The 24,973-nt window shown below is 43.8% G+C and overlaps 1 protein-coding gene across 1 annotated transcript in view; it reads left to right on the top strand.

The window, feature by feature from the left end:
• The window catches only part of UBE2F (ubiquitin conjugating enzyme E2 F (putative)), a 51,317-nt gene that overhangs the window by 1,479 nt on the left and 24,865 nt on the right, over window positions 1-24,973 (top strand). The window contains exons 2-3 of the mRNA XM_046643689.1: window positions 8,466-8,495; window positions 12,451-12,516. Of these exons, the coding sequence (XP_046499645.1) occupies window positions 8,466-8,495; window positions 12,451-12,516 (96 nt within the window). The remainder of the gene's footprint in view (window positions 1-8,465; window positions 8,496-12,450; window positions 12,517-24,973) is intronic.

The following is a 24,973-nucleotide window of genomic DNA, read 5'->3' as shown; positions in this document are numbered from 1 at the left end:
AAGTGAGGAAGGTCCAGGCGTCAGCTGAAGGGGGAGCAGGTAGGAAGCTGGCAAAGAGACTGCTCCGTCTTCTTTGCCATAGCCTCGTCCTGGTTAATAGCAGCTTGTACACTGAGCTCTTGGGGCCAGGCCCTCTGTCGGGCGCTTTATGGGGCAGTTCTCATTTGGCTTTTGTTATGCCTTGCCAGGTGGGTGCTTTGTTCTGCAGCTGAAGAACTGATACTCAGAGAGGTTCAGAAGCTTGCCCAGGTTGCAGCTTTATTGCAGCAGGACAGCCAGACCCACATACTGCAGTAGGGCAGGCACTTGGGGAGCAGACCCAGCAAGCACAAACCGAAGGAGCAGAACAGAAGTACAAGTCCACGGAAAAAGAGGATTCAGGGAGGCACAGAGGTCCCCCCACCCCTCTGGCCCTGCTCAAGGATTCACCTGGGAGCTCTCGGATGCCTCCAGGGCCTGACGCAGCCCAGGGCCGCCCACTGGGGCTCACAAAGCTGGACTCTGCCCCAGCTCCAGAACAGGAGATGTCTTTGGCTGGGTTTACAGGGCCCAGCTAAGGTCCTTTGGCCTTGTGAGACTCATCAAGGAAAGGTGCAGAACCACCTTGTGAGGCCCCCTGTTTCCATCCTCCCTGGGCCGCTGGTGATGGATCATGAGGTTTCTGGGGCCGAGAGCACTTACAGCTGGTGGCTGGCTGTGGGCAGCAGGGCTCCCTGTAACACTCCCCTCTTGTGGCCTGCTCCCTCTGTCTGCCTCAGGGGCTGCTAGGCTGAGTGAGCTGGCTGGCTGAGTGGTGGGTAGTTTGGGCTTGTGGTGGAGGGTGGGCCCGACCGGGAGGGGAGGCTATGGACAAGAGGTACCTGATGGAGAGTGCTCTGATGGCTGATGAGTGCTCGTCCGTTCCTAGGGCGCTCCTTTGCTAGGCTGTACGTGGCACCGGCCTTCATTCTGCGCGTTTCTGATGGTGGCAGTGGAGTCCAGGGCTTTTGTGGGGCAGGGGGAGGCATTTGAAGGGGTGATTATGATGAGAGTCCCTTCTAGACGAAACCCCCCTTTTGGGCCTTTGAGAAAAGCAGAGTGCCCGAGTTCAGCAAGATTGCTACAGTCAGGACTGTCATCTTGGACAGTGACTTTAACTCATGTGAGAATGCTCCTCATGGGGATCAGTAGGTTGTAGAAAAGTGTGTTAATGTGTCTTTGGGACTCAGTGCCATAGACAGACTTCCTGAGAGCAGGGAATTTGGCAGGCAGCATGGTTACTTAGGAGTATCCTGGGGACTGACACCTGTGGAGGGAGGTGAAGGAAGCAGGAGCAGCAGAGGGAGAAATCGAGCTTTGACAAACGCCCCCCGCCAGCCTCTGCTCGGAGCAGGCATGGCCCTTGAGAGATGTCCCTGGTCAGGGAGATGCTCAGGCCTTCCTGCTCTGCATTGACCAGTCGTCAGATGGCAGCTGTCCTGCGAGGGGTGTGGCCTGAGGTGGGGGTCTCTGCCAGCCCTCATTGAGGGGGATCCAGGCTGTGCATCCTATAGCCCAAAGGAAAAACTACAGAGACTTACAAGCAAATGTATTTTATGTATATGTATTTTAACATATGTATTTTAGCATATGTATTTTAACTGGTCAGTTGCCATGCTTGACCTTACATGGTGAGGGATCTGGCTTGGTGCAGATGGCTGTAGGGTTGAGCTGATGGATGGAGGAGATTGGAGGTTGGCAGGGACAGTTGTCGCTAGTGGGCAGGGCCAGTAGGCTACACAGTTGAAGCTCCTGTTCTTTTTCTTGGAATTGTGGGCCCAGTTCTGAAGGGTGACAGAAGGCTGGAGCCAGCCCTCCCTGGAAAGCCTGTAGCCTGCCTTGGAGCAGCTGGCCGTGGGGGGGCCCTCTACCATCCTGGCACCGTGGCCACACTGGCTTTTCATTTGCACCCCTAGGGTAGTTCTCAAGGACACACTTCAGGCTGAAGGGGAGAAATGCTTCTAGCCGCAGTCCCTGGAGGCTGTAGAACAATTGAGCGTTTCTGGGCTAGGACTTGGCTGCTGTCTGCCCTGAGTCCTGGGAGCTGGAGACACTGGGGAGAGAGAGTGTCAGATCTGTGCATTTCCTGTTGGCCCTGACTCAGGTCTGGGCTTGACCGGGGAGCCATCACCACTGTTTGCAGCCACAGGGCAGAGGGCACTGCTCTTCTGGTAGACCTTTGTGGTGGCTGTGAGTCTTATAGTGCTCCCTACTTCCCAGAAAAGCCCTCAGGGCAGAATTACTTTCTTGTTTATCAGAAGCTTAGTACTTTTCAGATAGCGGGAACATGTCTGTTTCCCTGTTCTTTCAGTTGTTCACTCAACAAACATTTTAGTGCCTGCTGTGTGCCAGCCTACTATTAGTACCCCCAAAGACCTCAAGGGACCCCAAGCAGGCTGGCAGGAACCTTTTGCCTGTTTTTGTTAAATGTGGAGATTTGGAATTGAGCTGACTGAGTTTGGGGTCAGGTCTGGAATGTGGACAATGGAGGAAATGAATCTGTGTGCAGCCTTTGTCCATAGCAGTCCCTGCACCCCAGGTGGTTCCTGGCCTTCTCTCCTTTTAGCAGGTGGCTTCTGGGCCTGGGGCTGTGGTGTGAGCTCTCTGTGCTCTGAGCCTCCTCTCCAAAATGGAGAGGCCTGGCTGCTCACCTGCACTTGCTTCCCAGCATCCAGGGGGCCACGTGGGGCCTCCCTCGGGCGAGCCTTCTGTGTCCACACTAGCACTTTGGTCATGTGACGGTATAGGAAGGGCCCCATTCCAGTGTGGTTCCTGGAAGAGTGAGAGAAAGAGAACATTTATTGTTCTCCAGAGCTGCTCCCTCCACGCTAGGCCTTGCCCAGGGCTCCGGGGCTGGGCTCGGGGTTTGGTTTGCCATGTTAGCAGGATATTTAGAGCATTTAGCAGCGTGTGAAGCTGGGTTACACGCCACTACGTATTTTAAAGACTAGAGCGGTGGCCCAGAGAGGAGGAGTCCTGCTCACGTGGAGCCAAGGCAGCTGGCCCCAAGGCTAACCTTTAAATGCTTTGTTGAGGGTTAAATACCAGTGAAGCTGCCCAGGGAACTTGGCGGTCCCCTCAGGTGTACCCAGTAGCCCAGTGGGCCAGGAAGGGTCTGCAGAAGACGAACAAGGGCCCAAGTCAGCCTTATCTGCTCGTGTTGAAAGTGGGTGGTATGAAGCCTTGGGGCTCCATTCCCATCGCTACCAGTCTCTGCTGCAGGGGGTTACAGCCTCACTCCCCCAGGGTGCAGAGGGGACCATATGTACTCTGGGCCTGCACTCTGCAGTCTGCTGCTGGAGGCCCTTAGACTGAGTGGAAGGGCTGACATGGGACTCTAGCAGTGCTGTCTCTGGAGGGACTGATGCCCTTGGGTCAAGTGTCTCCCAGGTAAGGGCACTGTGCATGGATGCTGGGAGTGCAGAAGAGAAGCTCGGTGCATGAAGACAACAGGAAGCTAAGAGATGAAGTTCTGGTTCCACAAATCTAAGAGGGTAGTGGTTTGGGTGGAAGGAGCTAATCAAGTCTCCTGGGAAGTAGCTGCTGTCTCTACCTGGGTCAAAGGGCACAGCTGCTCTGCCTGATGGGCCTTGGACCTGACTCTTGCTAAGAATCATCTGCGCCTGTGTTTGGCCTTTTGTCTTAGCTCAGGTACCATAACAAAGTACCTTAGACATGGTGGCTTAAACAACAGGCATGTATCTCTCCTGGTTCTGGAGGCTGGGAAGTCCAAGATCAAGGCACCAGCAGATTCAGTTCCTGGTGAGATCCCTCTTCCTGGCCTGCAGGCACCTGCTGTCTCTTCTCATAAGGGCTCTAATCCCATCATGAGGGCCCCACCCTCATGACTTCATCTAACCCTAATTACCTCCCAAAGGCCCCAGCTCCTAATGCCATTGCATGGGGAGGGGGGTTGAGTTTCAACATATGAACTTTGCAGGGGACACAGTTCACTCCACAGCACCTTTGGAATGCCCCAGTCCCCAACTATACCAGGAGAAAGGCTCCTCATGTCTCAGGGCATTCACGTGGGAGCATTGCCACCTTGCTGGCAAGTGTGCCTTTTTGTTGAGTCAAGCACATCCTGAGCATCCCACATGTGCCAAGCTCAGGGCCAGGTCCTGAGGTCCCAGGGCTGTGTCACTGACAGCCACTGCGATGGAGAGCATGCAGGTTGGAGTGACAAGCAGTGCAGAAACAACTGGAGCACTGGGCTGTGAGCAGCCCACAAAAGAAAAGGGTGCGTCCATGCCATGGGGGGCCATTGTGGTAACCAAGTGGATTTTGCAATCTGATATTTCAGTTCAGTCATACTTCAAGTGGGCTCCGTGTTTTGATATTTAGTCAGAAAGGAAAAGAGTCTAATTTCTCAGAAGGAAGTTGTGCTGCCACGGAATTATGTAAGGTGCCAGGTGCCTCCCAGAAAGGCTGGGCCAGTGAGCGGTAGAGGTGTTAGCACCTTGGAACAGGCGAGATTTCTCAGTTTAAAAATATCTGAATCGCTCCTTACCTTACACGTGGGGCTAGTGTCCTTCGGGCGGTAAGGTGATACAGGGAAGGGCCACTGCTTTGCCAAGAGGCCTCTCAAGCATGTGAAGCAATTCGCTTGTTTCTTTGGTCAGAGTCATCTTGTACATGGGTTCTAAAGTGATAACGGTTGATGCTAGTGAATTATTATTTGCCATTGTTGGAAGTGTGGAGAAACTACTTGTCATTTGCGACAGCTCCCTGAGAGGAATGCGTGAGCATGTGTGGCTCATTTTATCTTCTGTATGGGGCTGAACTAAACTGCTGAGCGTCTTTATTGAAATACTTGTGCCCCTAGGATTGTATTCCTTGCCTGCACTGGCTCTTGGACCAAAAGCCTAGAGGTGGGGGTCATCACTGGACCGGCTCTGAGGGCTCTCCCTGGCCCTTGCCCACCTTCCTTGAGTGAGTTCCACTGAACGTGGAAGTGCAAGCACGCTCATCTTTGGAGTTTAATTTCTGGACTACAATGTGAAGTTATTAAATCTGTTGTGTGAATAGCTGTGTGTAGATGTTTTAGCATGGCAAAATAGCCTACAGCAGCTTTCTATACCTGGGGAGAGTAAAAAAATCCAGAGGCCCCGGCCCCGCCTAGAACTTTTGGTGTCATTGGTCTGGATAGGGCTGGGGTGGCAGGATTAGCTTGGCAAGTACTAGATTGTAGTGATGATGCACAACTCCAAATTCTACTAAAAATCATTGAATTGTACATTTAAAGTGGGTCTATTTTGCAATATGTAAATTGTACCACACCAATGCTATTAAAAAAACAAAAACAAAAAAAAGCGGGCCAGCCCGGTGGCACAGCGGTTAAGTTCACATGTTCCACTTCAGTGGTTTCGGGGTTCACCAGTTCCGATCCCAGGTGCAGACCTAGCACTGCTTGTCAAGCCATGCTGTGGCAGGCGTCCCGCTTATAAAATAGAGGAAGATGGGCACGGCTGTTAGCTCAGGGCTAATCTTCCTCAAAAAAAAAAAAAAAAAGAAGCAAACAACTCCCCGGGTGATTGATGTGTAGCCAGGATGGAGAATCCCTGTCCTACAGTGAGGTGTCCTCCAGCCTGCGAGCCTTGTGCCTCCACACCCCCTCCCTGACGTGCAGAGGTCTGGTTCTGTTGCTCAGTCATCGTGATGCCCCTGGTCAGTGCCTCCTGCCCTCCTGTGCCCAGAACTCCCCTCTTCCTCAACCCCGGTGACCACAGTGTCTTCTTAAACATTTCACTTCTGTTACGTGGCCCCCCTTTCAAGTCCTCTGGGTATGTGTTTAATTTCACTGGGTTTTTATAAAGCTGGACAACCAGAGTTCTCACAACTGCAGGTAGGACAGGCCTGTAAGAGAAGGCCGGGTTCCAGTGGCCGTCATCAGTCTCCCAAAAGAAGGGCCTTCAAGGACAGTTTCTTGTAGATTCTTAGCAACAAAAAGTTAAATAGTATAATAAAAAATGTAAATAGTATTTATCTTAAAACATATAGTTTAATTATATGAATAACATTTATTTAAAAGTGATTATTATGAATAACTCATTTGATAAAATGTGTGCTTTTGTGATAAAATGAGTGCCCTGTGGGAGCCGGTGGAGCAGAGTGGCCTTGGCTCCCTCCGCCGGAGGGCGTGGTGTGATCTGGGCAGAGGGCTCTGGTCCTCCTCAGCCCACCTCACCGCACTCTATAGTCCTTAGCAAATTCCCGCTCCGAGGAAGGGTGATAGTGCGCCAGTCGGAAAGACGAAACTGAAGATTGCTGTGGTCGTTATAAGAAGAATGATGGTGAGGTTTTCACAGGATCATCATCATTTTGTTTTAAGTGACTATATTTTAATGTACCAAAACCCAAGACTGCTGAGAAGACAGATTCCCAGGCTTGCATTTCATCACAAAACTTGTTCCTTTTCTAATCACAGCAAAAGGGTGATTAACTGTTACTCCTCTCCCACGCCCGGCTCCACTGAAGAGACTGGCTCTTTTTCTCACGAGTGAGAACTCTCTCCCCGGCTAGAGCACTGGATAGGACGCCCTGGAACCAGGAGGGAGCATCCCAAGCTCCACTCTTCTGGGTGCCCATTCCAGACACCTGGACCCCAGAGCTAATACATTTAGTGGGCCCCCTGTCTCTACTCAGATTCTCAGTCAAATAGCTGATATCAAGGCCTGTGGCCTTCCTAACCCCTCAGCCTCAGAACAGAGCCATCTGCCAGTCTTCCCACTAATGCACTCAGTGTTCAGCTTTGCAAACATTATGGTCTCTGTCATCCTCCTCCCCTCCCCTCCCCACCTCAATTGTTACCTGCTGCTTCCTGTATTTTGACCACCAATTTGCTTCTTTTTTGTGTTTTTTTGTAACCTGGTTTCCATCTTTCCACTTGCTTTCCTGCTGTTTTGAATGTCCTCAGCAGGGTCTGATCCACATCCGATGGCCTTGCCTTGGGCCAGTCTGTCCTCTCTTTACTGGGTCACTGTGTCCGTGTGTCTCGCTTACTCTTCTGCCTGTTTCTCATCGTAACTTTCCCTGCTCCTTGTTCTCTGATTTCTGCTGAGGTTCTTCTTCTCACAGCCTCTCCCCTTTGTCGGTCTCGTGATGTCAGGTGGCATCGCTCTGTAGGGGCTCCTCTGCCCTGGCCGTGGTCGTGCACCCAGACCTCAACTTCCTCCTCCCGGGACATCAGCCCTCGGTGCCATCTCTGACCCCTCCTGCCCCACACAGTTGGCAGATCTTCCATCCTCTTTGCTCTCAGGCACCCTCACTCTGCCTGCCTTTGCTGGGCCCTCACTGCCTAGCAGAGTGCCCACCTCAGGTTGTCTGCCTACGCTTTGCCCTTTCTGAAGTTGTCCTCTTGAGGCAAAGCTTAGAAAGTTGTTCAGAAATCTTGCTCAGCTCTCTATTGTTGCAGAATGAAGTTTAGAATTCTGCACTGTGTACTCAGGGTCCTGCTCAATCCTGACTGGTTTTCGACCTTGTTTCCCATTGCTCTGTGGTTGTCTTTGTACCCATTGCTCTGGCTGAACAGGATGCCTCTGGTTTCTGTGCTTGTCTGTGTTCTGTGCTTTTGTGCATTGCTAACTTATCTCCTTGGAATACCTTTTTATCCACCTCTGCAGGACTGTTCTACCTGTTCGTTAAAGCCCAGCTCAAAAACTTCTCCTTCCTTTAGTCTCCACAGCTGGAGGGAATCTGCATGCTCCGAGGACCCCAGAGCACATTACGTTGTTGAGGCACAGGCAACATGCCTGCCCAGTTATTTCTGGGTCTCCCCCACCCCCAGGCCTCAGCTCTTGAATAGCAAGATTGAGGGGGGTTTGTAGCTGTGTTCTGGCAGAGGGGTGCTGGCCGTCAGTGCTCAATTAGTGACTAATAGAAGAGGCCCCAGAGAGCGCTAGGACCAAGGAATGTAGCTCAGAGGAGGTGACTCCCTTGGGTAGTTAGCAATGCCCACAGATGGCACAGGGCAAGGGTTTAGGCCCAGCAGGAGGTCGAGAGTTTCCTCTCACTGGAAAAGTTTGAGCCCAAACTGGGCGAGCCCTCACCAGAAGACAGATCTGGAAAAACTGGAGGAGATACAAGGCGTATATATAAATCAAATTTTGAGGGCAGGAGTTCCACTCCTTGAGGGAACAAGATTTTCAGAAACAGTAGTGACTGTTTACGTATAGGTAATTGCCATGTTAATTTTAAATGACTTTCATTCATACTGAGTTTTCAAGGGCCCTTGACTGCACTGGTTGGCATCCTACAAGTCACTTTGTGTATTTGAAAGCAGCGTCATGGCTTAAAGTCTAAACTTTAGACCAAGTGTAGGTTTCAGTTAATTCGGTTTATTTATTATTATTTTTCCTCAGTGTTCTGGGGGAAATTACCAGTTTAGAGCTGGTGATTTTATGTGGAGTAGTTGACTAATATTAACAGTAATCTCTTTGTTTCCACAGAGGTTGCAGAACTTGAAGCTAATTTACCCTGTAAGTATAACATCCCCAATCAAACGTTAAGTGCTATAAAATAATTGCATGGAGAAGCTTGTTTTATGTTTTAATAATCTTGCATCACAAAAAGCCTATTTTTCACGTATGTTAGGAACACATTTTACTTTTGTGCAAACAAGTACAGCCCTTTTCAAGGCTCCTGTGAGGAGGAGGCGTGGACCATGTCTGGGTGTCACGCAGCAGTGCCTCCTCTCTCCTTGCTGTGGCAGGGGTGTGTCGGCTAGGTTTTGTGTCTCTTCCTCAGCATTCTGTATCCCGCTCTCTTTGAGTGAAAAGTATATAAATCAGTGACGGACAGTCTTGTTTTTATTAGTGACAGAACCACCTTTTTGGTCCCGAAAGTGCTGATTTATAATTGTCTCTGTGCGTGAGGTGGGATGACCATATGCCTTTCTGTCACCAGTGCGCCTCTCCTTGCTTGGTCCTCCCGCTCAGACACACACAGACCAACTGTGCTGTCCTCGGTGGGCACGCTCGCTTACTAGGCACTTCTCTCATGTGATGTGTCAAAGTTTCTTATTTCTTTTTTCTATCGTTAATCCCTTCCCAAACCCTTTATTTTATAAGACCCTCAAAGTCTGAAAGCTTTGGCCATTTTAGTATTCTTTTGTTAGAACGTTTTATCATACTTGGTTAAAAATAGTTCTGAGGCTGAGGATGTTTGTCAATGTGGGTGAAATATTTTATACATGGGTCTCCTGGTCTGGGCAAAGCCTACAGAGAGCTTGGTGTGGAGGCCCAGCTCACATAGGGTAAGAGAGGGCCCGTTCCAACCTCCACCTAAAGTTGGAAAGATAATTGTGGGGTGCAGCCCTTCAGTGGTTGTGAAATCCATTTGTGAGGGTAAGTACATACTGTTTCTTGAAAAACTATTTTTAATATATAGTATTTATATATAGCTATAGTGGGTTGTGATATAAAATATGTTTTAGTGTGAGTCTGAGTTGAAACTGTCTTAAGTCACTGGATTGTTTGACCTCAAAGTTTTCTTCTAGTCAGAAGGAAGTATCTTGGAATTCTATTAAAGGTTGTCTTTCTACCTACTGAAGTATTTACAGATGATTTACTTTAGGATGTTCCAGGAAAACAAACAATCGTGTTGTGTAGGATAGACGAAGGAGGATTGGCAAAATATTGAAGCTGAGTGTTGGGTTCATTATTCCTATTCTCTGCTTTTTTAAAAAAAAATTAAGTATATTAGGGGGCTGGCCCCGTGGCCGAGTGGTTAAGTTCGCGCTCTCCGCTGCAGGCGGCCCAGTGTTTCGTTGGTTCGAATCCTGGGCGCGGACATGGCACTGCTCGTCAGACCACGCTGAGGCAGCGTCCCACATGCCACAACTAGAAGGACCCACAACGAAGAAGATACAACCATGTATGGGGGGGCTTTGGGGAGAAAAAGGAAATAAAATAAAATCTTTAAAAATAAAAAATTAAGTATATTAGGACGTTTTCCTGATAAAAAGTAAAATAAAGCGATCTTTCTATTTTCTCCTTCCATCATACCTTCCCATCAGCCCCCAACTTGAACATATATAGCCGTGTAGACATTTAATCAAAGACCACAAAAAACTTCCCCTTACACAGTTTATTTGTCCTTGAATAAGAATCTAATCCATAGAGTGTAGCTTTCGCTTCATCTAAAAATTTGGTTTAAAAACACTAAAATTTATAATTGGCTTTCAAAACAGGATTTTAACTGAAGACCTTAGGTTTGAAAAAGGCATGACACATCTTCCTAGCCCTTACGGCTAAGTGTCAGGTTAAAAGGATGACACACCTGCTATATGTATATATATGTGTACATGCCACACGCTATGTACCTTTTCTTTTCTCTCTCTCCCTTTCCTCTCCCCCAGCCAAAGTGGAGGGAAATCTAAATCAGTTTATACAAGTAAGCCAAACTTTCCAGAAGTATGCAACTCATTATTCTAAAGAGGAAACAAGAAGCCACCAGAGAGTAAATCTTTACTGTCTGTTTAATAATCTTTCTAAAATATTTATTAAGGCAAATAAAATAACTTGCCATGAGGCAGTGGTGCTAAGTAATTATTCAGGGCTAGTTTGGAGCTCTGTACGTGCAAGTTTATAGAGGCTTCTCTGTTTGCAAAAAATAAAAAATATCTCTTTCAGATTGATGGAAACATGAGGATCTCAGCCCATGCCTACAGATCGAGGAGGAGCTTGACTCTTTTTTCACTAAAGCCCCTGCATTGAACTAAAACAAAAACCGGACTTTCAGCCTTTTGTTGTTGTCATTAGAACTTAGACCTTGTTGAGCTTTCAAATTTTGGGTTCTTTTCAGTAGTTTTATTGTTTTTTAGTCCACTTTGATATAATTTCTTTATTCTTAGTGGGCCAGTCTAGTTTAGAGGGATTGATTTCTGCCTCTGGGCCTTTAATAAAACAAAGGAGAATGCTAGATATTAGAAACAAATGGATGAGAAACAAATGAGTCCACTAATCAGTGAAAGATTTCCCAAGCCCTTGTCACATGTTTTTGTTACGTGTCTCACGAGAAAGATGGCCTTTATCTTTTCAAGGTAAGAGTAAGAAAAATGAAGCCCATTTAGATTATTCTATACACAGTTCAAATGTGTGATTTGAGCGAAAATCTTGAACTCTTTGGCCCCACAGTTTTTTTTATTTCTAACATAAAGAATGTGACAATGTACTCTCTAAGACTCCTTCTTGCTCTTCTAGACTGAATTACCTTTCACTCTGCAATGATTTTGTGAGGGATTGGTTAAAAAAGAAAAAGGAAACCTTACTAACAGTTCTGCATTATTTGTATGTGGCGTACCTAGCACATTCATGAAGTAATGAAACGAGGCATGGTACAGGGAAAAGAGTCAGGAACTAGTTTTTAATTTGGAAACTAAACTTCCTTCTGTTGATAACCTGTGTGATCTTGGTCTGGTCACCGAACCTCTCTGGGCCTTCGTGTCATCCCTCATGATTGAGGACAGTGGACTAGATACTCTCTAAGGCCATTCGCAAGTCTAAATTTGAATCGTACTATTTTTGATGAAAATTCATACCACTGTAAAACTAGGCAAATATTTTCAGTGGGGCTTGTAAGAAATAAAGTCAATAGGTGACCCAAGGAATTTAGCATGATATTTTCCAAGTTTATAAAATGTAGACAATTTCTACATATATTCCTTCCAAATTCCTTGGGTGTTTACCATTCTCCGTATCATTTGTTTGAAGGAGGCACATGTAGAGTGTAGCCACCTTGCCCGTCTGCACCACTCGCCATAGCTCTTCTCCCAGTGGCAGCTCCTTGTGCTGATCCAGACTCCTGGTGTGGCACAGGTGGGCACAGAGCGTTGCCCTTGAGTCAGCAGAGCATTATCTCACCAACAGAGCAAGCCGAGTGACCGGTTGGATTTTGAAGATGTTAAAAAAAAAAAAAAAATGCTGTGGTAACTGGTGGGAGCTAGCTTAGTTGGCACGCTTCTTTTTAACTTCCATTTGCTGTGATGGATATGAATGACTGTGGTGCTGGGTGAACAGACTAGAAGTTTGGCCTGGGTGTTTTTTCTGGTTTTTCCATGTTTAGTTAGCCTTTACCCAAGTACAGTAATCTCCCTAAGGTATGATGTCTTCTTTCCAAAGTAAAGTACCCTAATTCTTGAAATCAGTGGAAAGATCTCTAGTGTTAGTGACCATTTAAAGGTTGAAAGAAAACATCTCAATTTGGAATTAACTAGTAAAAGACAATGAGGAGGAAAACATGACAGAAATCACTGGTTTGCCATTTTAGCACATTGGCACAGTTATTATCAGACAGACAGCGAGGGGAGAGCACGGACCGAGTCTGTCCACTACTCCTCCCGCCACGTCCCCTTCACGGGGGCCTCCAGCTTGGCCTCCACGTGAGGACTGCTGCTGCCTCTCAGACCTTCCTGATGTGCTGTTTCTTTTGCAGGTACATGTAAAGTGCATTTTCCTGATCCAAACAAGCTTCATTGCTTTCAGCTAACTGTAACCCCAGGTAATATTCTTACGTATTTAAGTGTTAAAGTGATTTTCAAACAGCAGATTTTAAAGGCTGCCCAAATCTGTAATCTTTGGCTTGATTTGTCCTCTAACTTTCTGAAAGTTGTGACAGTAATGACCATTCCCTATGAAGACGAGATATGTGCTTTGTAGTCAAATAAAGCATGGAAAGTGAGTCTCAGGCATTCGGCATATACTCTAGTGACTAGGTACAGACTTGAAGCGCTGACGTGAGTGCCTGCCGAGGCCATTGCCCTGTGGTGAAGAGTGTGAGCTGAAGTCATAACTGGGATCAGATCCTGCTCCGCCATCTAGTAGCAGTGTGACCATGGTTAAATTAATAACCTCTTAGCCACAGCCCACCTAGCTACAAAGTGGAGATCGAGTGGGACCTATCCAATGGGACAGTTGTGAGGGTTAAATAGCTAATGTGCATGAAGCTCTTCGGCCCCCTGTGAGTCTGGCACACGGAAGCAGGCAGCAGATTACCAGCTGCCCCTGTTGGGACTGATAAGTGTGTAAGCTCCAAGTGCTCCAGGAGGGTCAGTCACATAGTTCTCCTCAGTCAGATAGGAGGATGGACTTGGGTTTCTTCTAGTTACAGTGCAGCTCCAAGGTTCCAACACCTTGCAGCCCCGAGGCCTTTACATCAGGCAGTGGGCACCAGGCCATAGCCACTGGTGCAGCTGTGGGATGGGTGGGCAAGGAAGAAGGGAGGACAGGGGCGATAACAAGAGGGGAGGGGAGTGCTGGGAGGAAATAGAGGGTGTTATTTTATTTGGGGGAGGGAAAGGGAGTGAGAAACTGAGAATAATGAGTCATGAGCTAATTAAAAAGTGAGAGAATGCAGAATTTCAGTAGGTGATAATGGTCCCACGGATAAGCCCTGACATGGTCTCCCTGCAGGTAGGATGGGTATTTTGTGTTTTATAATAGCAGGAGAAATCCCGTTTTCAAAAACGTGCTTGAAAACTTTTAAAAATTCATTTAATCCCTGTGGTGGTTCTAAGATGGCTCTGGGACATATGCGTAAATTCTTCCTGGTGCCATTTCTGCTAAGATAAGCGAATGCTAGCATAGAATTAATACCAGAACACTGTCCTGAGAAATGGGGCGTTCCACACGCCTGACGTCGAGAGATAACTGAGCTCAGGACTTTAAAGTAAGAAATTATGAAAATTGATTCTTTGGCCGCTTTCATAAAACACATTGCACGTCCTGCTGTTTTTAGTGAAGAGTATTGAGCACACTTTGATGTTTCTTGATGACTCAAGGTCACCGTTACGAACGTCATTTATTATTACTGTTAGGCAGTACACGGTGTTTTCAGAAATTATTGTAGTGGTGAAGATCGGTTCTCTGTTTACTAAGTCGTCTCAGACTTGCGTGTTTGTAGTAAAAAGTATTTTCTTCCCTCTGCCTTTCCAGGGCATTTTCAGTGGCTGTCAGGGATTCTGTTGCTCTGCCTGCTGCCCAGGCTTGGGCTTTGGGGTCCTTTTCAGCCACTCAGAGACCTTTGTTGATTTTGCCAGGCTTGTTACTGTCTTACATGAGTGAGTTAGTGTTTCTTTCTTTTTCTTTTCTTTTTTTAACTGAAATTTTTTCCTGAGTTACATGGATGTTGTGATTATTGAGAGTATGTGTATGACACCATCTTTGATGTTCTTGTTTATGTTCTTGAAAACAGAGCACAATTGTTTGTTACAGTTTTGGCATTCACTGTTCCATCAGATGAAAAGATAACTTATGTTTTACTGCCTTAGCATTTATATTTACAGTAAGTGCACCTCAGGGACATTATCATCACATTGAACTGTGTGCTCAACATGCTCTTCAGACACTGTGTGTAGGCCCTTATTTTGTGTTGCCAGTGAGTCAGAAAGCTGATGTGGTTCCTGCTGTCGTTATTAAAGGAAGCATGGCAGACATCTGCCAACCCTCAAAACTTGCCTAATATCGTGGTTTTTTAGAAACTTTTTGGAGTCATGCTCTTCTTAGTATTGAAAAAAAAATTATAGAGATATGCCTAAGTAATAGTTTTAACAGTGTGAAGCAGATGGTTTTGAAACTGGCTCATTTGCATCCGGTCATCCTGGGGTGAGTCTGAAAACTCACGTAATATGTAATAAGACCCAGGTATTTGGGTGGTCAAGGGAGGGTTGCCTCTGCATCTGAAGCTCACAGCTCTTTACCTGGCTCCTGGCAAGATGGTTCCTCTTCATACTCGATAATGTTTTCATGGTTTTGTTTGTTTTTGGAATGTCCCTTTTTTGGAAATAGATGTACTCTTCAGAGAAAAGATGGAAATATAATTTGGTCATAGAGGAACAGAACTGAATTTAGGGGGAAAATAAGTCTCCACATCACATCACAAAACAAGAGAAAATACTTGGAAGTAAAATGAAACAAGACAAAGCAAAACCCTAAAGACGGGCTGGAATGCCCCCTGGAGTCCTCGTTGAAGTTAGAGGGACAGTCTGGGGCCAGGTCATAGTTGCCAGCTGACTTGTGGGGTCCTCCCAGCCTGCCCCACTGTGACGTGGTGGTTTTTAGGCAGAGGGGACCATGGGCTTAAATAACAGCTTGTTTGTTTAATTTTAGTTTTTACTTTTTAAATAAATTATACTGAGGTATAAAATTACAAACAATAAAATGTACTAATTTCAACTTGACAGTTTAATTAGTTTTGAAATATGTATACACCTGTGTAACTACAACCCCAGTGTAAAGATATTTCCAGCACTCTTGAAGTTCCCTTCTGCCTCTTTGCGGTCAATTCCTCACCCCCTGCTGCCCACCCCAGATTCCTTTTGATTTCTATTGCCATCAATTAGTTTTGTCAGTTCTTGAATTTCATATAAATGGAATTTTATATATCTACTCTTTGTCTCTGGCTTCTTTCATGTAACGTTTCTAAATTTATACATGTGGTGTATCAACAGTCTGTTCCTTTTTATTTCATTTTCCTATTGATGGATATTTGAATTCTTTCCAGCTTTTAGCTATGGTAAATAAGATTGCTATTAGCATTTTCATACCATCCTCTTTACACTCATATTTTTCATTTCTCGTCACTTTCACTTGAGTGAAATTTCTGAGTCATGGGAAAGATATGTTTAACTTTTTAAGATACTTTCTAAGGTGGTTGTACCATACACTGACCAGAAACGTATGAGACGTTCCAGATGTTCTACAGACTTTTCAGTGTTTGGGTGTGAAATAGTATCTCTCTGTGGGTTAATTTGCATTTCCCCAATGCCGGGATTTTGATTGAGACTGTTAACTGTGGATCAGTTTGGCAAGAAATGACATCTTAACAGTATTGAGTCTCCCAATCCGTGAGCATGGGGAATGTCTCCGTTTATTTCAATCTTCTTTAGTTTCTCTCAGCAGTATTTTGTAGTTTTCAGTGTAAAGGTCTTACAAATACTTTGTTAATTATATTACTAAGTATTTCATGTTTTTTGAAGCTGTTGTACGTGGTATTTTTAAAATTCCCACTTTACTGTTACTAGTATATAAAAATACGGTAGAGTTTCTAGTATATTGATTGTGTCCTCTACCTTGCTAAATTCACTTAGTAAACTCTAGTGACTTTTTAATATATTTTTAGGATTCCATGTCCCTGATCCTGATATCTGTAAATACGTTTTTACTTGTTTCTCACCAGTATGTATGCCTTTAATTTCTTTTTCTTATTGCACTGGCTATGACCTCCAGTACAGTGTTGAACAGAAATAGTGAGAGTTTATGTCTTTGCCTTGTTCCTCATCCTAGGGGGGAAAGTGTTCATTATCCACTGAATGTGGTGTTAGCTGTTGGTTTTTTTTTTTTTTAACATATCCTTTATCAGGTTGAAGTTTCTTTGTTTTCCTGGTTTGTTGAGAGTTTTTATCATAAATACAAGTTTTATTTTGTTTTGTTTTTTTTGCTGAGGAAGATTTGCCCTGAGCTAACATCTGTTGCCAATCTTCCTTTTTTTTTTTTGCTTGAGGAGGATTAGCCTTCAGCTAATATCTGTGACAATCCTCCTCTACTTTTTTTTTTGTTTGTTTTTGTATGTGGTATGCCTCTACAGCGTGGCTGATCAGTAGAGTAGGTCTGCACCCAGATCTGAACCGTAAACCTAGGCCACCCAAGTGGAGTGTGCAGAACTTTAACCACTCAGCCATGGGGCCAGTCCCACATACTTACTGATTTTTTAATGTTGTTGCATCGACCTTGTATTCCTGCAATAAACCACACTTGGTTATGATATATTATCTGTTTTTTATATTGCTGGATTCATTTGCTAATATTTTGTTGCAGAATTTTGTGTCAGCATTCATGAAGAATGTTGGTTTGTATTTTCCTTTGCTTGTAATTTCTTTGTCTGATTTTGGCATCAGGATAATGCTGGCATGGTAGAATAAATGAAGAAGTGTTCCCTCCTGTTTTCTGAAGGAGTTTGTGTAGGATTGGTACTATTTCTTCCTTAAATATTTGATAGAATTTACCAGTTAAGCCGTCTGGACCTGGAGTTTTCTTTCTGGACAAGTTGTTATTTATGAATTCAGTTTATTTAATAGATACAGAGTTATTTATCTGTTTTGTTAAGTCAGCTTTGATAATTTTTTTCTTTCAAGGAATTTGTTCACTTCACCTGAGTTTTAGAATTTATTGATATAAAAGTTGTTCAGAATATTCTCTTATTATTCTGCTAATGTCTGTAGGATCTGTGTTGATGCCCCCTTTTCTGTTCCTGATATTTGTAATTTGGGTCTTCTCTTTTCTCTTGATTGTGTTAGCTTGAGGTTTATCTGGTTGATCTTTGCAAAGAACTAGCTTTTGTTTTTCTCCATTATTTGTCCATTTCATTGATCTCTGCTCTTATCTTTATTATTTCCTTCCTTGTACTTTGGGTTTAATTTGCTTTCTTTTTCTACCTTCGTGGAAACTTGGATCATTGATTCAAAATAATTTTTTTTTAAAGCTATGTTGATTGAGGTCTAGGTTATATTCTTTTACTTTAGTGTAATGCTTTGAGTTTCACCCATGTTGTTACATTAATCAGTTTTCTGTGTGTTTTTCTGGATGAACTGTGTTCTGTTGTATGGGTGTATGCCGGTTTATTTATCCATGCACAGGTGATGCCCCTTTGTGGTGTTTCCTCTTTGGGGCCGTTATGCATAAAGCTGCTATAAACCTTTGCATGCAGGTCTTATGTTTGTATTTTTCTCCTGGAGGTGGAGTTACTGGATCATGTGGTAAGAGTAAGTCTAACTTGATAAACACTACCATAATGTTTTCCAAAGTGAAAGTACTATTTTTCATTCCCACCAGTGATGAATGAGAATTCCAGTTGCCTCACGTTCTTGCCAACAACTGGTATTGTCAATCTTTTCAATTTTAGCCACTCTGGGAGGAATGTATCTCATTATGACTTTAATTTGCATTTCCCTAACGACTAATGACGTTGAGTCTCTTTTCCTGTGCTTGTTTGCTGTCTGTATCTTCTTTGTTCAAGTGTCCATTCAAATATTTTGCCCATTTAAAAGTTGGATTGAGTGTCCCATTATTATTGAGCTGTAAGCTTTATGTACTTAGATATAAGTCCTTTATTAGATATGTGGTGGGTTTTTTATGGTTAATAACATCCTTCTAATTAATGTTAATATATAAAACTTCTGATTAGGGAATTCTATAGCTACACTGTAAATCTTGTACATTTATGTGTATAACAAATTTTTAAATGTGTTGATTCTTAGATTATTCATGTTTTCTTAATTTAAACATTTAATTTATAAAAACTGCCTAACTGGTGCATGATAAAGTATGGCTTACGTTGATTTGTCTCTTATCCCTGTTATGTTTGGTTAGAGGTTTTTCTTAGCATCGTTGCAGAGCTTTGGAGTTGTAGAAAGAAGAGTTTCTAAATGTGACATGAAGTAAGATCTCAATTTCTGAGTGAAGAAATATGTTTGGTAAGCCTGAAACACAAGTTTGGTTCCACACATGAACATTTTGGAACAACATTTCAATAATCCTGGAGATTTTAAGGGATCTGGAAATGGAGTAGAGCACTGAAGCACGCCTTTCAGCTGGACCAACATCCCGATCTTGAAGTGGCTTCTGGGTAGTTTACTGTTGATCTGTCAAGGTTTCAGACACAGAGAGTGTATACTCATCCCTGGTTCTTTCTAGGTTGATTTTTAACTTTAATATGGAGATAACCATTACTAAGGGATAAATTTGAGGAGGAACAGACTTTGCTGGGGGTGTCTTTTCTTTCAAATAACCCTACAAATACAGATGGTAATTCTTGTTTTATATATAATGGAAATGTGGTGTGAGCTCTTAAGACAGTTATCTGCCTTAGCATTAGCTAACTTTTGTTAGGAAAACATTCACTGCTCTTTTCTTGCTCCTTCCAAGAGCTCTGTTGATGTGATGCTTCTTTGCTTACCATCCTGCTGAGTCAGTGACTTGTCGAATGACACACACTGTGCTTACACTGATTTCTGCCCTCTGCCTCGCACATAACACTGCGGCAAACTCTCATGGGATGCTCAGGCTTCCTGGAGTGAGTGTGACATTAAATGTCTGACTTATGTTTTAAAAGCCATTCATTACCATGGTTAAAAGTATGGTGTGACGGTCACCAGTAAAAATGTATATAATCCGTATAAAATATCCCAAAACATGCTGTTCACATGTTAAGCTTCTGAGCATTGTAAAAATTGCCAGCACTCTTTCAGCTTCCTGTTCTACCTGGTAGTGCCTTTTATGTGGCATAGGCTTTTTCTTTATCTTTTTCAAAAATCATGATTAGCGAGGTAGGATTTACAGACAGTAAATTCACCGTTCTTAGGTGTACAGTTCTCTGCATTTTGACAAACACAGTCATGTAACCACCAGCACAGTCGAGATATAGACTGTTCCATCAGCTCAGAGAGTTCTCTCGCCCCTTTGTTGTCAGCATCCTCTTCCCACCTCCAGCCCCTGGCAGTCACTGATCTGATTCCTGTCCCTGTCGTTTTGTCTTTTCCAGAATGTCATATAAATGGACCCAAACAGTATGTAGCATTTTGTATATGGCTGCTTTTACTTAGCATAATGCTTTCAAGATTCATCCATGTTGTTGCATGTATTATTAATTCCACTGGCCATTGCTGACGTTGAAGATGGAGGAAGGGGCCATGAGCCAAGGAATACAGGTGGCCTCTTGAAGCTGGAAAATGAAGGAAATGAATTTTCCCTAGAGCCCCCAGAAAGGAACGCAGCCCTGACAACTCTTTGATTTTAGCCCAGTGAGACCCATTTTGGACTTCTAACCTACAGAAGATAATAAATTTGTATTGTCTAAGCCACTGAGTGTGTGGTAATTTATTATGGCAACAATTCAGAACTAAAATAAATAGTTGTGCTTTTTATGTCTTAAGAAGTCTTTGTCTAAGAAATATAAAGATTTCCTCCAATTAAAGTAGTTTTATAGCTTTAGGTTTTACAATTAGGTCTGCAGTCCATTTTGAGTTAATTTTTACGTATGGTCTAAGATAAGGGTCTAGTTTCTCCCCCTCCCCTCTCATCCCAGAATGAATGGGGAAGTGCTCCCTTCTATTTCCTGGAAAAAAGTTTATGTAGAATTAGTATTAATTCTTTATCAAATGATAGACGTCACCAGTGAAGCCACCTAGGTCTGGAATGTTGTTTTTGTTGTTTTGTTTTTGTGGCAAGATTTTAAGTATGAATAGTGTTTCTTTAATAGATGTAGGGCCATTTAGGTATTTATTCTTGAGTGAACTTTGGTAATTTGTGTATCCCAAGGAATTTGTGTATATCATCCCCCATTTTCAAGTTTACTGGTATAAGGTTGCTCTTGATATTTTCTGATCCTTTTAAGTTCCGTAGGTTCTGTATTGATATCCCTTCTTTAATTCCTGGTATGGAAAATTTGTGTTTTCTTTTTGGCTTATCAGGTTAGCAGGAGGATTATTAATTTTGTTGGTCTCAACCAGCTTTTGGCCTCATTGATTTTCCTCTAATATTTTTTGTTTTCTACTCATATTTGTTATTTCCTTTTTTGTGCTTATTTTCAGTTTAATTTGCTCTTCTTTTTCTAGTTCTTAAGATGGAAGTTTAGACAGATAATAGTGTATTTCTATTTCCCCATCCCAACCTTTATTTTATAGTTCTCATTTACTTTACAGATGTTATAATCCAGAATACTTTGTTTTTGTCTTCGCTTTAAACAGTCTATTTTCTTAATATATTTCTCAATATATTTACCATTTGTGACCTTCATTCCTTTTTGTAGATCTGAGTTTCCATCTGTTATTTTCCTTCTGCCTGCAGAACATCCTTGGATTTTTTTTTTTTGTAGTGCAGATTTGCTGATGATGAATTCTGCCAGCTTGCTGAATATTGAATTCTTAAGTTGACAATTTCAGCATTTTAAGGCTATCATTCTACTGCCTTCTGACTTATTTTTTTCTTCTAAGAAGTTTGTGGTAGTTCTTTGTTTTGCTTTATGAGATGTGCATTTTATTCTCTGGCTGCTTTTAAGATGGTCTCTTTATCACAGTTTTCAACAGTGAGATTATAATGTGCTTTGATGTGGTTTTCTTTCTGTGTATCTCACTTGGGGTTTATTGAGCTTTTTGGATCAGTGAGTTATAGTTTTCATCAAATGTAGAAATGGTTTGACCAACATTTCTTTAAATATTTTTTCTATAATCTCCTTCTGGGACTCCAATTGTGTATATTAATATCTCTTACATATATATTACCTCTGCATATAAATTATACCTCCATTGGGTCACAAGGTTTTGTTTGCTTTCTTTCTGTGCTTCCTTGTGGATAATTTCTATTTCTCTATTGTCTGATTTATTGTAAAGCTCACCCAGTGAAGTTTTCATTTCAGATAATATGTTTTTCAGCTATTGATGTTCTGTTTGCTTCTTTTTTTATTTTTTCCATTTCTTTCTTCATTATGTCCATAGTTTCCTCTAAATCTCAGCATCTCTTTATAGCAGCTGACTTAGTGTCTGTCTGCAGCTCCATGTTGGCTTCCCGACCCCCATGTCACAGCTGAGTACCTGCCTGCTGCCACTGCCCTGCCATCCTCCCCCAGCCCTGCCCACCGGCTCCTCACTGCCCTGCCATCCTACCCCAGGCCTGCCCACAGGCTCCTCACTGCCCTGCCCTCCTCCCCTCCATGGCTCCAGTCCTCACATCTGTAGCTGGCTCATTGTAGTCCTGCCTCCTACTCTGTTCCCAGTCTGCCTTCCTCGTCTACACTGTCTCTCTCCCTCTCTCTCTCCTCTTTGTCTTCCCTTACCCTGCCCATCCTCAGATCCCAGCTAAACAGGCTGATTTGAAGCGCCTCTGCCACCTACTAGCTATGGGGCTGTAGCCTGTTACTTAATCCATGTGCCTCAGTTTCTTCTTTAAAGCAGTAATGTGCCCGTCCCACCAACTGGGTGAGTGATGTGTGCACAGCCTATGGTGCGTGCTCCACGTGTCCACGTGCTTGTTACTGCGGTGGTTGTTGTCCTTATTTTCCATTCTTATCTAGTGGCACACCCCCAAGCTTTCCCTGAATAATTCAACCCACGCCAGCTTTTCCTCTTAAATGAACTGACTTCACGTGTGGTCAGGGTCGCACAGTTTGTCTTCACGTATTTTAATATTGGGGTGGGTAAACTAGGCCTGTGAGCCAGATCCCACCCTGGGCCAGTTTTTGTGCAGCCTTCAAGCTGAGAATGGTTTTTGCATTTTAAAGGATTATTTAAAAAAATAAAATAAAATAATATGTGACCGGGACCTACAACCCAAAGCCTGAAATGCTTACTGTCTGGCCCTTTACAGAAAAAGTTTGCCAACCCCAATCTGCAAGCTCATCTTGGCAGGGATGGTGTTTTTCCTGCCTTTTAAGTTTAAAATTTGCATAGAGTGTTATTTCCAGTGTGCTGTAAATATTGACATTTAAAAATAAAAGTATTATATTACTCTTTAAAGTGTTTTCAGTAGACTCTAAATACCATGGATACACCCACCATTGTGCATATTTTTAAAAATATGAACAAGCTCTACTTCAGTGGTGGGAAAATGTTCATTGTTGCCTTTTCCAAAAAAACACTCAGTTTTATTCCACTTGTCCCAAGGAACTTTATTCTAAACGTTTTTGTGCTTGTGAGTATTTTGTCACCCTGTCATACTGTTCTGTAACTATATATATTTGATTATTTTAAAAGCTCCTTTAACTGTAAGACTCTTAGTTGGTAAGCTTTTTCCTTTGGACATTTGTTAGTTATTGTTAGTACCAGCTTCTGGCTCCTGGTGTTCCTTCTTTGCCACTGCCTGCCTCTCCTGTCCCAAATCATGACCCTCTAAGTGGGGGTACCTCAAAGGCCTCGTCCTCTCCTTGGACCTCCACAGTCAGGTCCCCAGGGACCTTACCACTTCATGAAATCTAAATGTTTCTGTACACTGAATACCTCCCAAACTGCTCTCATCCAGCCCCGACATCTCCCCCTCACTCCAGAATGATCTGTCAGCTGCCGATCAACGCTGATCAATTTTGACATGAAATCTCAAATAAACGTGTCTGATGTTGACCTTCGTGCACTTGTATCCTCAGCAGGCTTTTTATCTTTGCAATGGCAACTCTGCCCTTTCCATCACAGGGTCTAAGATCCTAGATCTTCTTTGACTCCTTCCTTCCCTGCCCCATGCCTAATCTGTCAGCAAATCCTGGTGTGCTACCATCTAGATATTTCCACTTCCTCTGCTCCCACCCTGGTCCCAACCAGCATAACCTCTCTCCTGGATTATTATTGTAGCAAATATCCTCCAAGGGGCTCTGGGCCTGTGATCTGTTCACATGATCCTGTCCCTCTTCTGTTCAGACCCCTCTCATCACTGCCCACCTCACTCGGAATAAAAGCCAGCGCACTTACAGTGGCCTGCAAGGCCAGGCCTGTTAGGTCTCGGCCTCAGCTCTTCCTTCCCCTGCCTCGCTGTCTGGCCTTGCAGTGTTCCCTGAACACACCGAGCCCTCTCGTGGGCCTCCCCCAGCTTCTCCTGCCTGGGGAGTTCTCCGCGCTGATGTCCTCCTTCAACTTCGCTGCCTCCAACCAACCTGTTTAAAATTGCAACCCATCCCACTCCTCCTCCCTTAGCTCTTTTCACCTTATACTATAGAATTATTTATTTCATCTCCTTTCCACTAGAATGTAAGCTTCCTAAGGGCAGGAGGATCTCACTGATGTGTCACCGGTTCCTAGAACAGTGCCTGCTGTGTTGTAGGCACTCGTCAGATACCTGTTGAATGAGTAACGACTTCAGCAATGTGTCGTGAGCTTTGGTGGTTATTAAACATAAAAAAGCATTTCATCTGAAATGTATCTGAGAATGATGGGTTACTGTCAGCATTTTTCTCTGATTTAGTGGATGTACTTGTGAATGAATATTACTTTATGCTAGAAAGAAGGTTCAATATCAGTTTTCTTCCTTCCTTTTGTCTTTACAGATGTAGACACTGAGATCTGCTTGTTCACCTAAATAAGTAGATGGACATGGAAGGTGTTTTGTTACAGCTGTGTTGTTCTGTCCTTGGACTTCAAAGTCAGAGGCCAAAACTCACATAAGATATTTTCATGATCTTTCAGCTGACTACTAGATGAGTTTCCTTCTTCCATTTTGTTGAAAGCAGAGAAGTGGAAACCACCCGACTTGGAAAAGGCTTTACAAACCCAATCATTAGAGTCCTCTCACGTCCGTTTCTGAGGTGTGCACCAAAACCGCTCTCCAAGGCCTGCCAGCTGACCACTAACCATACGTGCCACTCTTCACTTGGGGGCACCTTGTTAGACCTGAAATACCCGGAAAGAGTAGAGAAAATCGTGACATTGTTAATTCCATCATACCCTTATCAATATAATAGACTAAAAACTTATCACATACTTTATATCTTCTTCAAAAGCTTGAAGCTGCAGAGTTAGATCATTCCATTTATCAGAAATAACTGCCATGTGCGTTAATAAGCAGAACCAGTTCTTATTGTCAGACCAGTCAGCAGTCAGAGTCACTCTGTCTTGGGCAAAGTCTTTCTTCCCTTTTCATCTCTGAGATGTGCCTCTGATGGTCATCTCACTCCTGAGTTTAATTCCTAGTGAGGGTGAGGCATGGAGCTGGTCACCTGTTGCTTATTGGTACCCTCTTTGCCTGCTTCTCATGGGGGTGATGCATTCTTTTACAGTTGTCTAGGGGCTGAAGTTACTAAATGAAATTTTAATCATCCCTACTGTCAGACTCCACAATATGTTTGAATTCAAGACATTCCAACATGAGCCGGGGTATCTTATTTATAATGCCATGCTTTGCCCTTAACAGAAATGGATGTAGGATAGGGAACTGCACAACCCTACCGTAATGCCTCAAGTCAAGGAGCTTTGCTGTACCAGTGCATT

The sequence above is a fragment of the Equus quagga genome, chromosome 17, assembly GCF_021613505.1.
Source record: "Equus quagga isolate Etosha38 chromosome 17, UCLA_HA_Equagga_1.0, whole genome shotgun sequence".
Taxonomy (NCBI): domain Eukaryota; kingdom Metazoa; phylum Chordata; class Mammalia; order Perissodactyla; family Equidae; genus Equus; species Equus quagga.
This window is presented reverse-complemented; position numbering and strand designations above follow the sequence as displayed.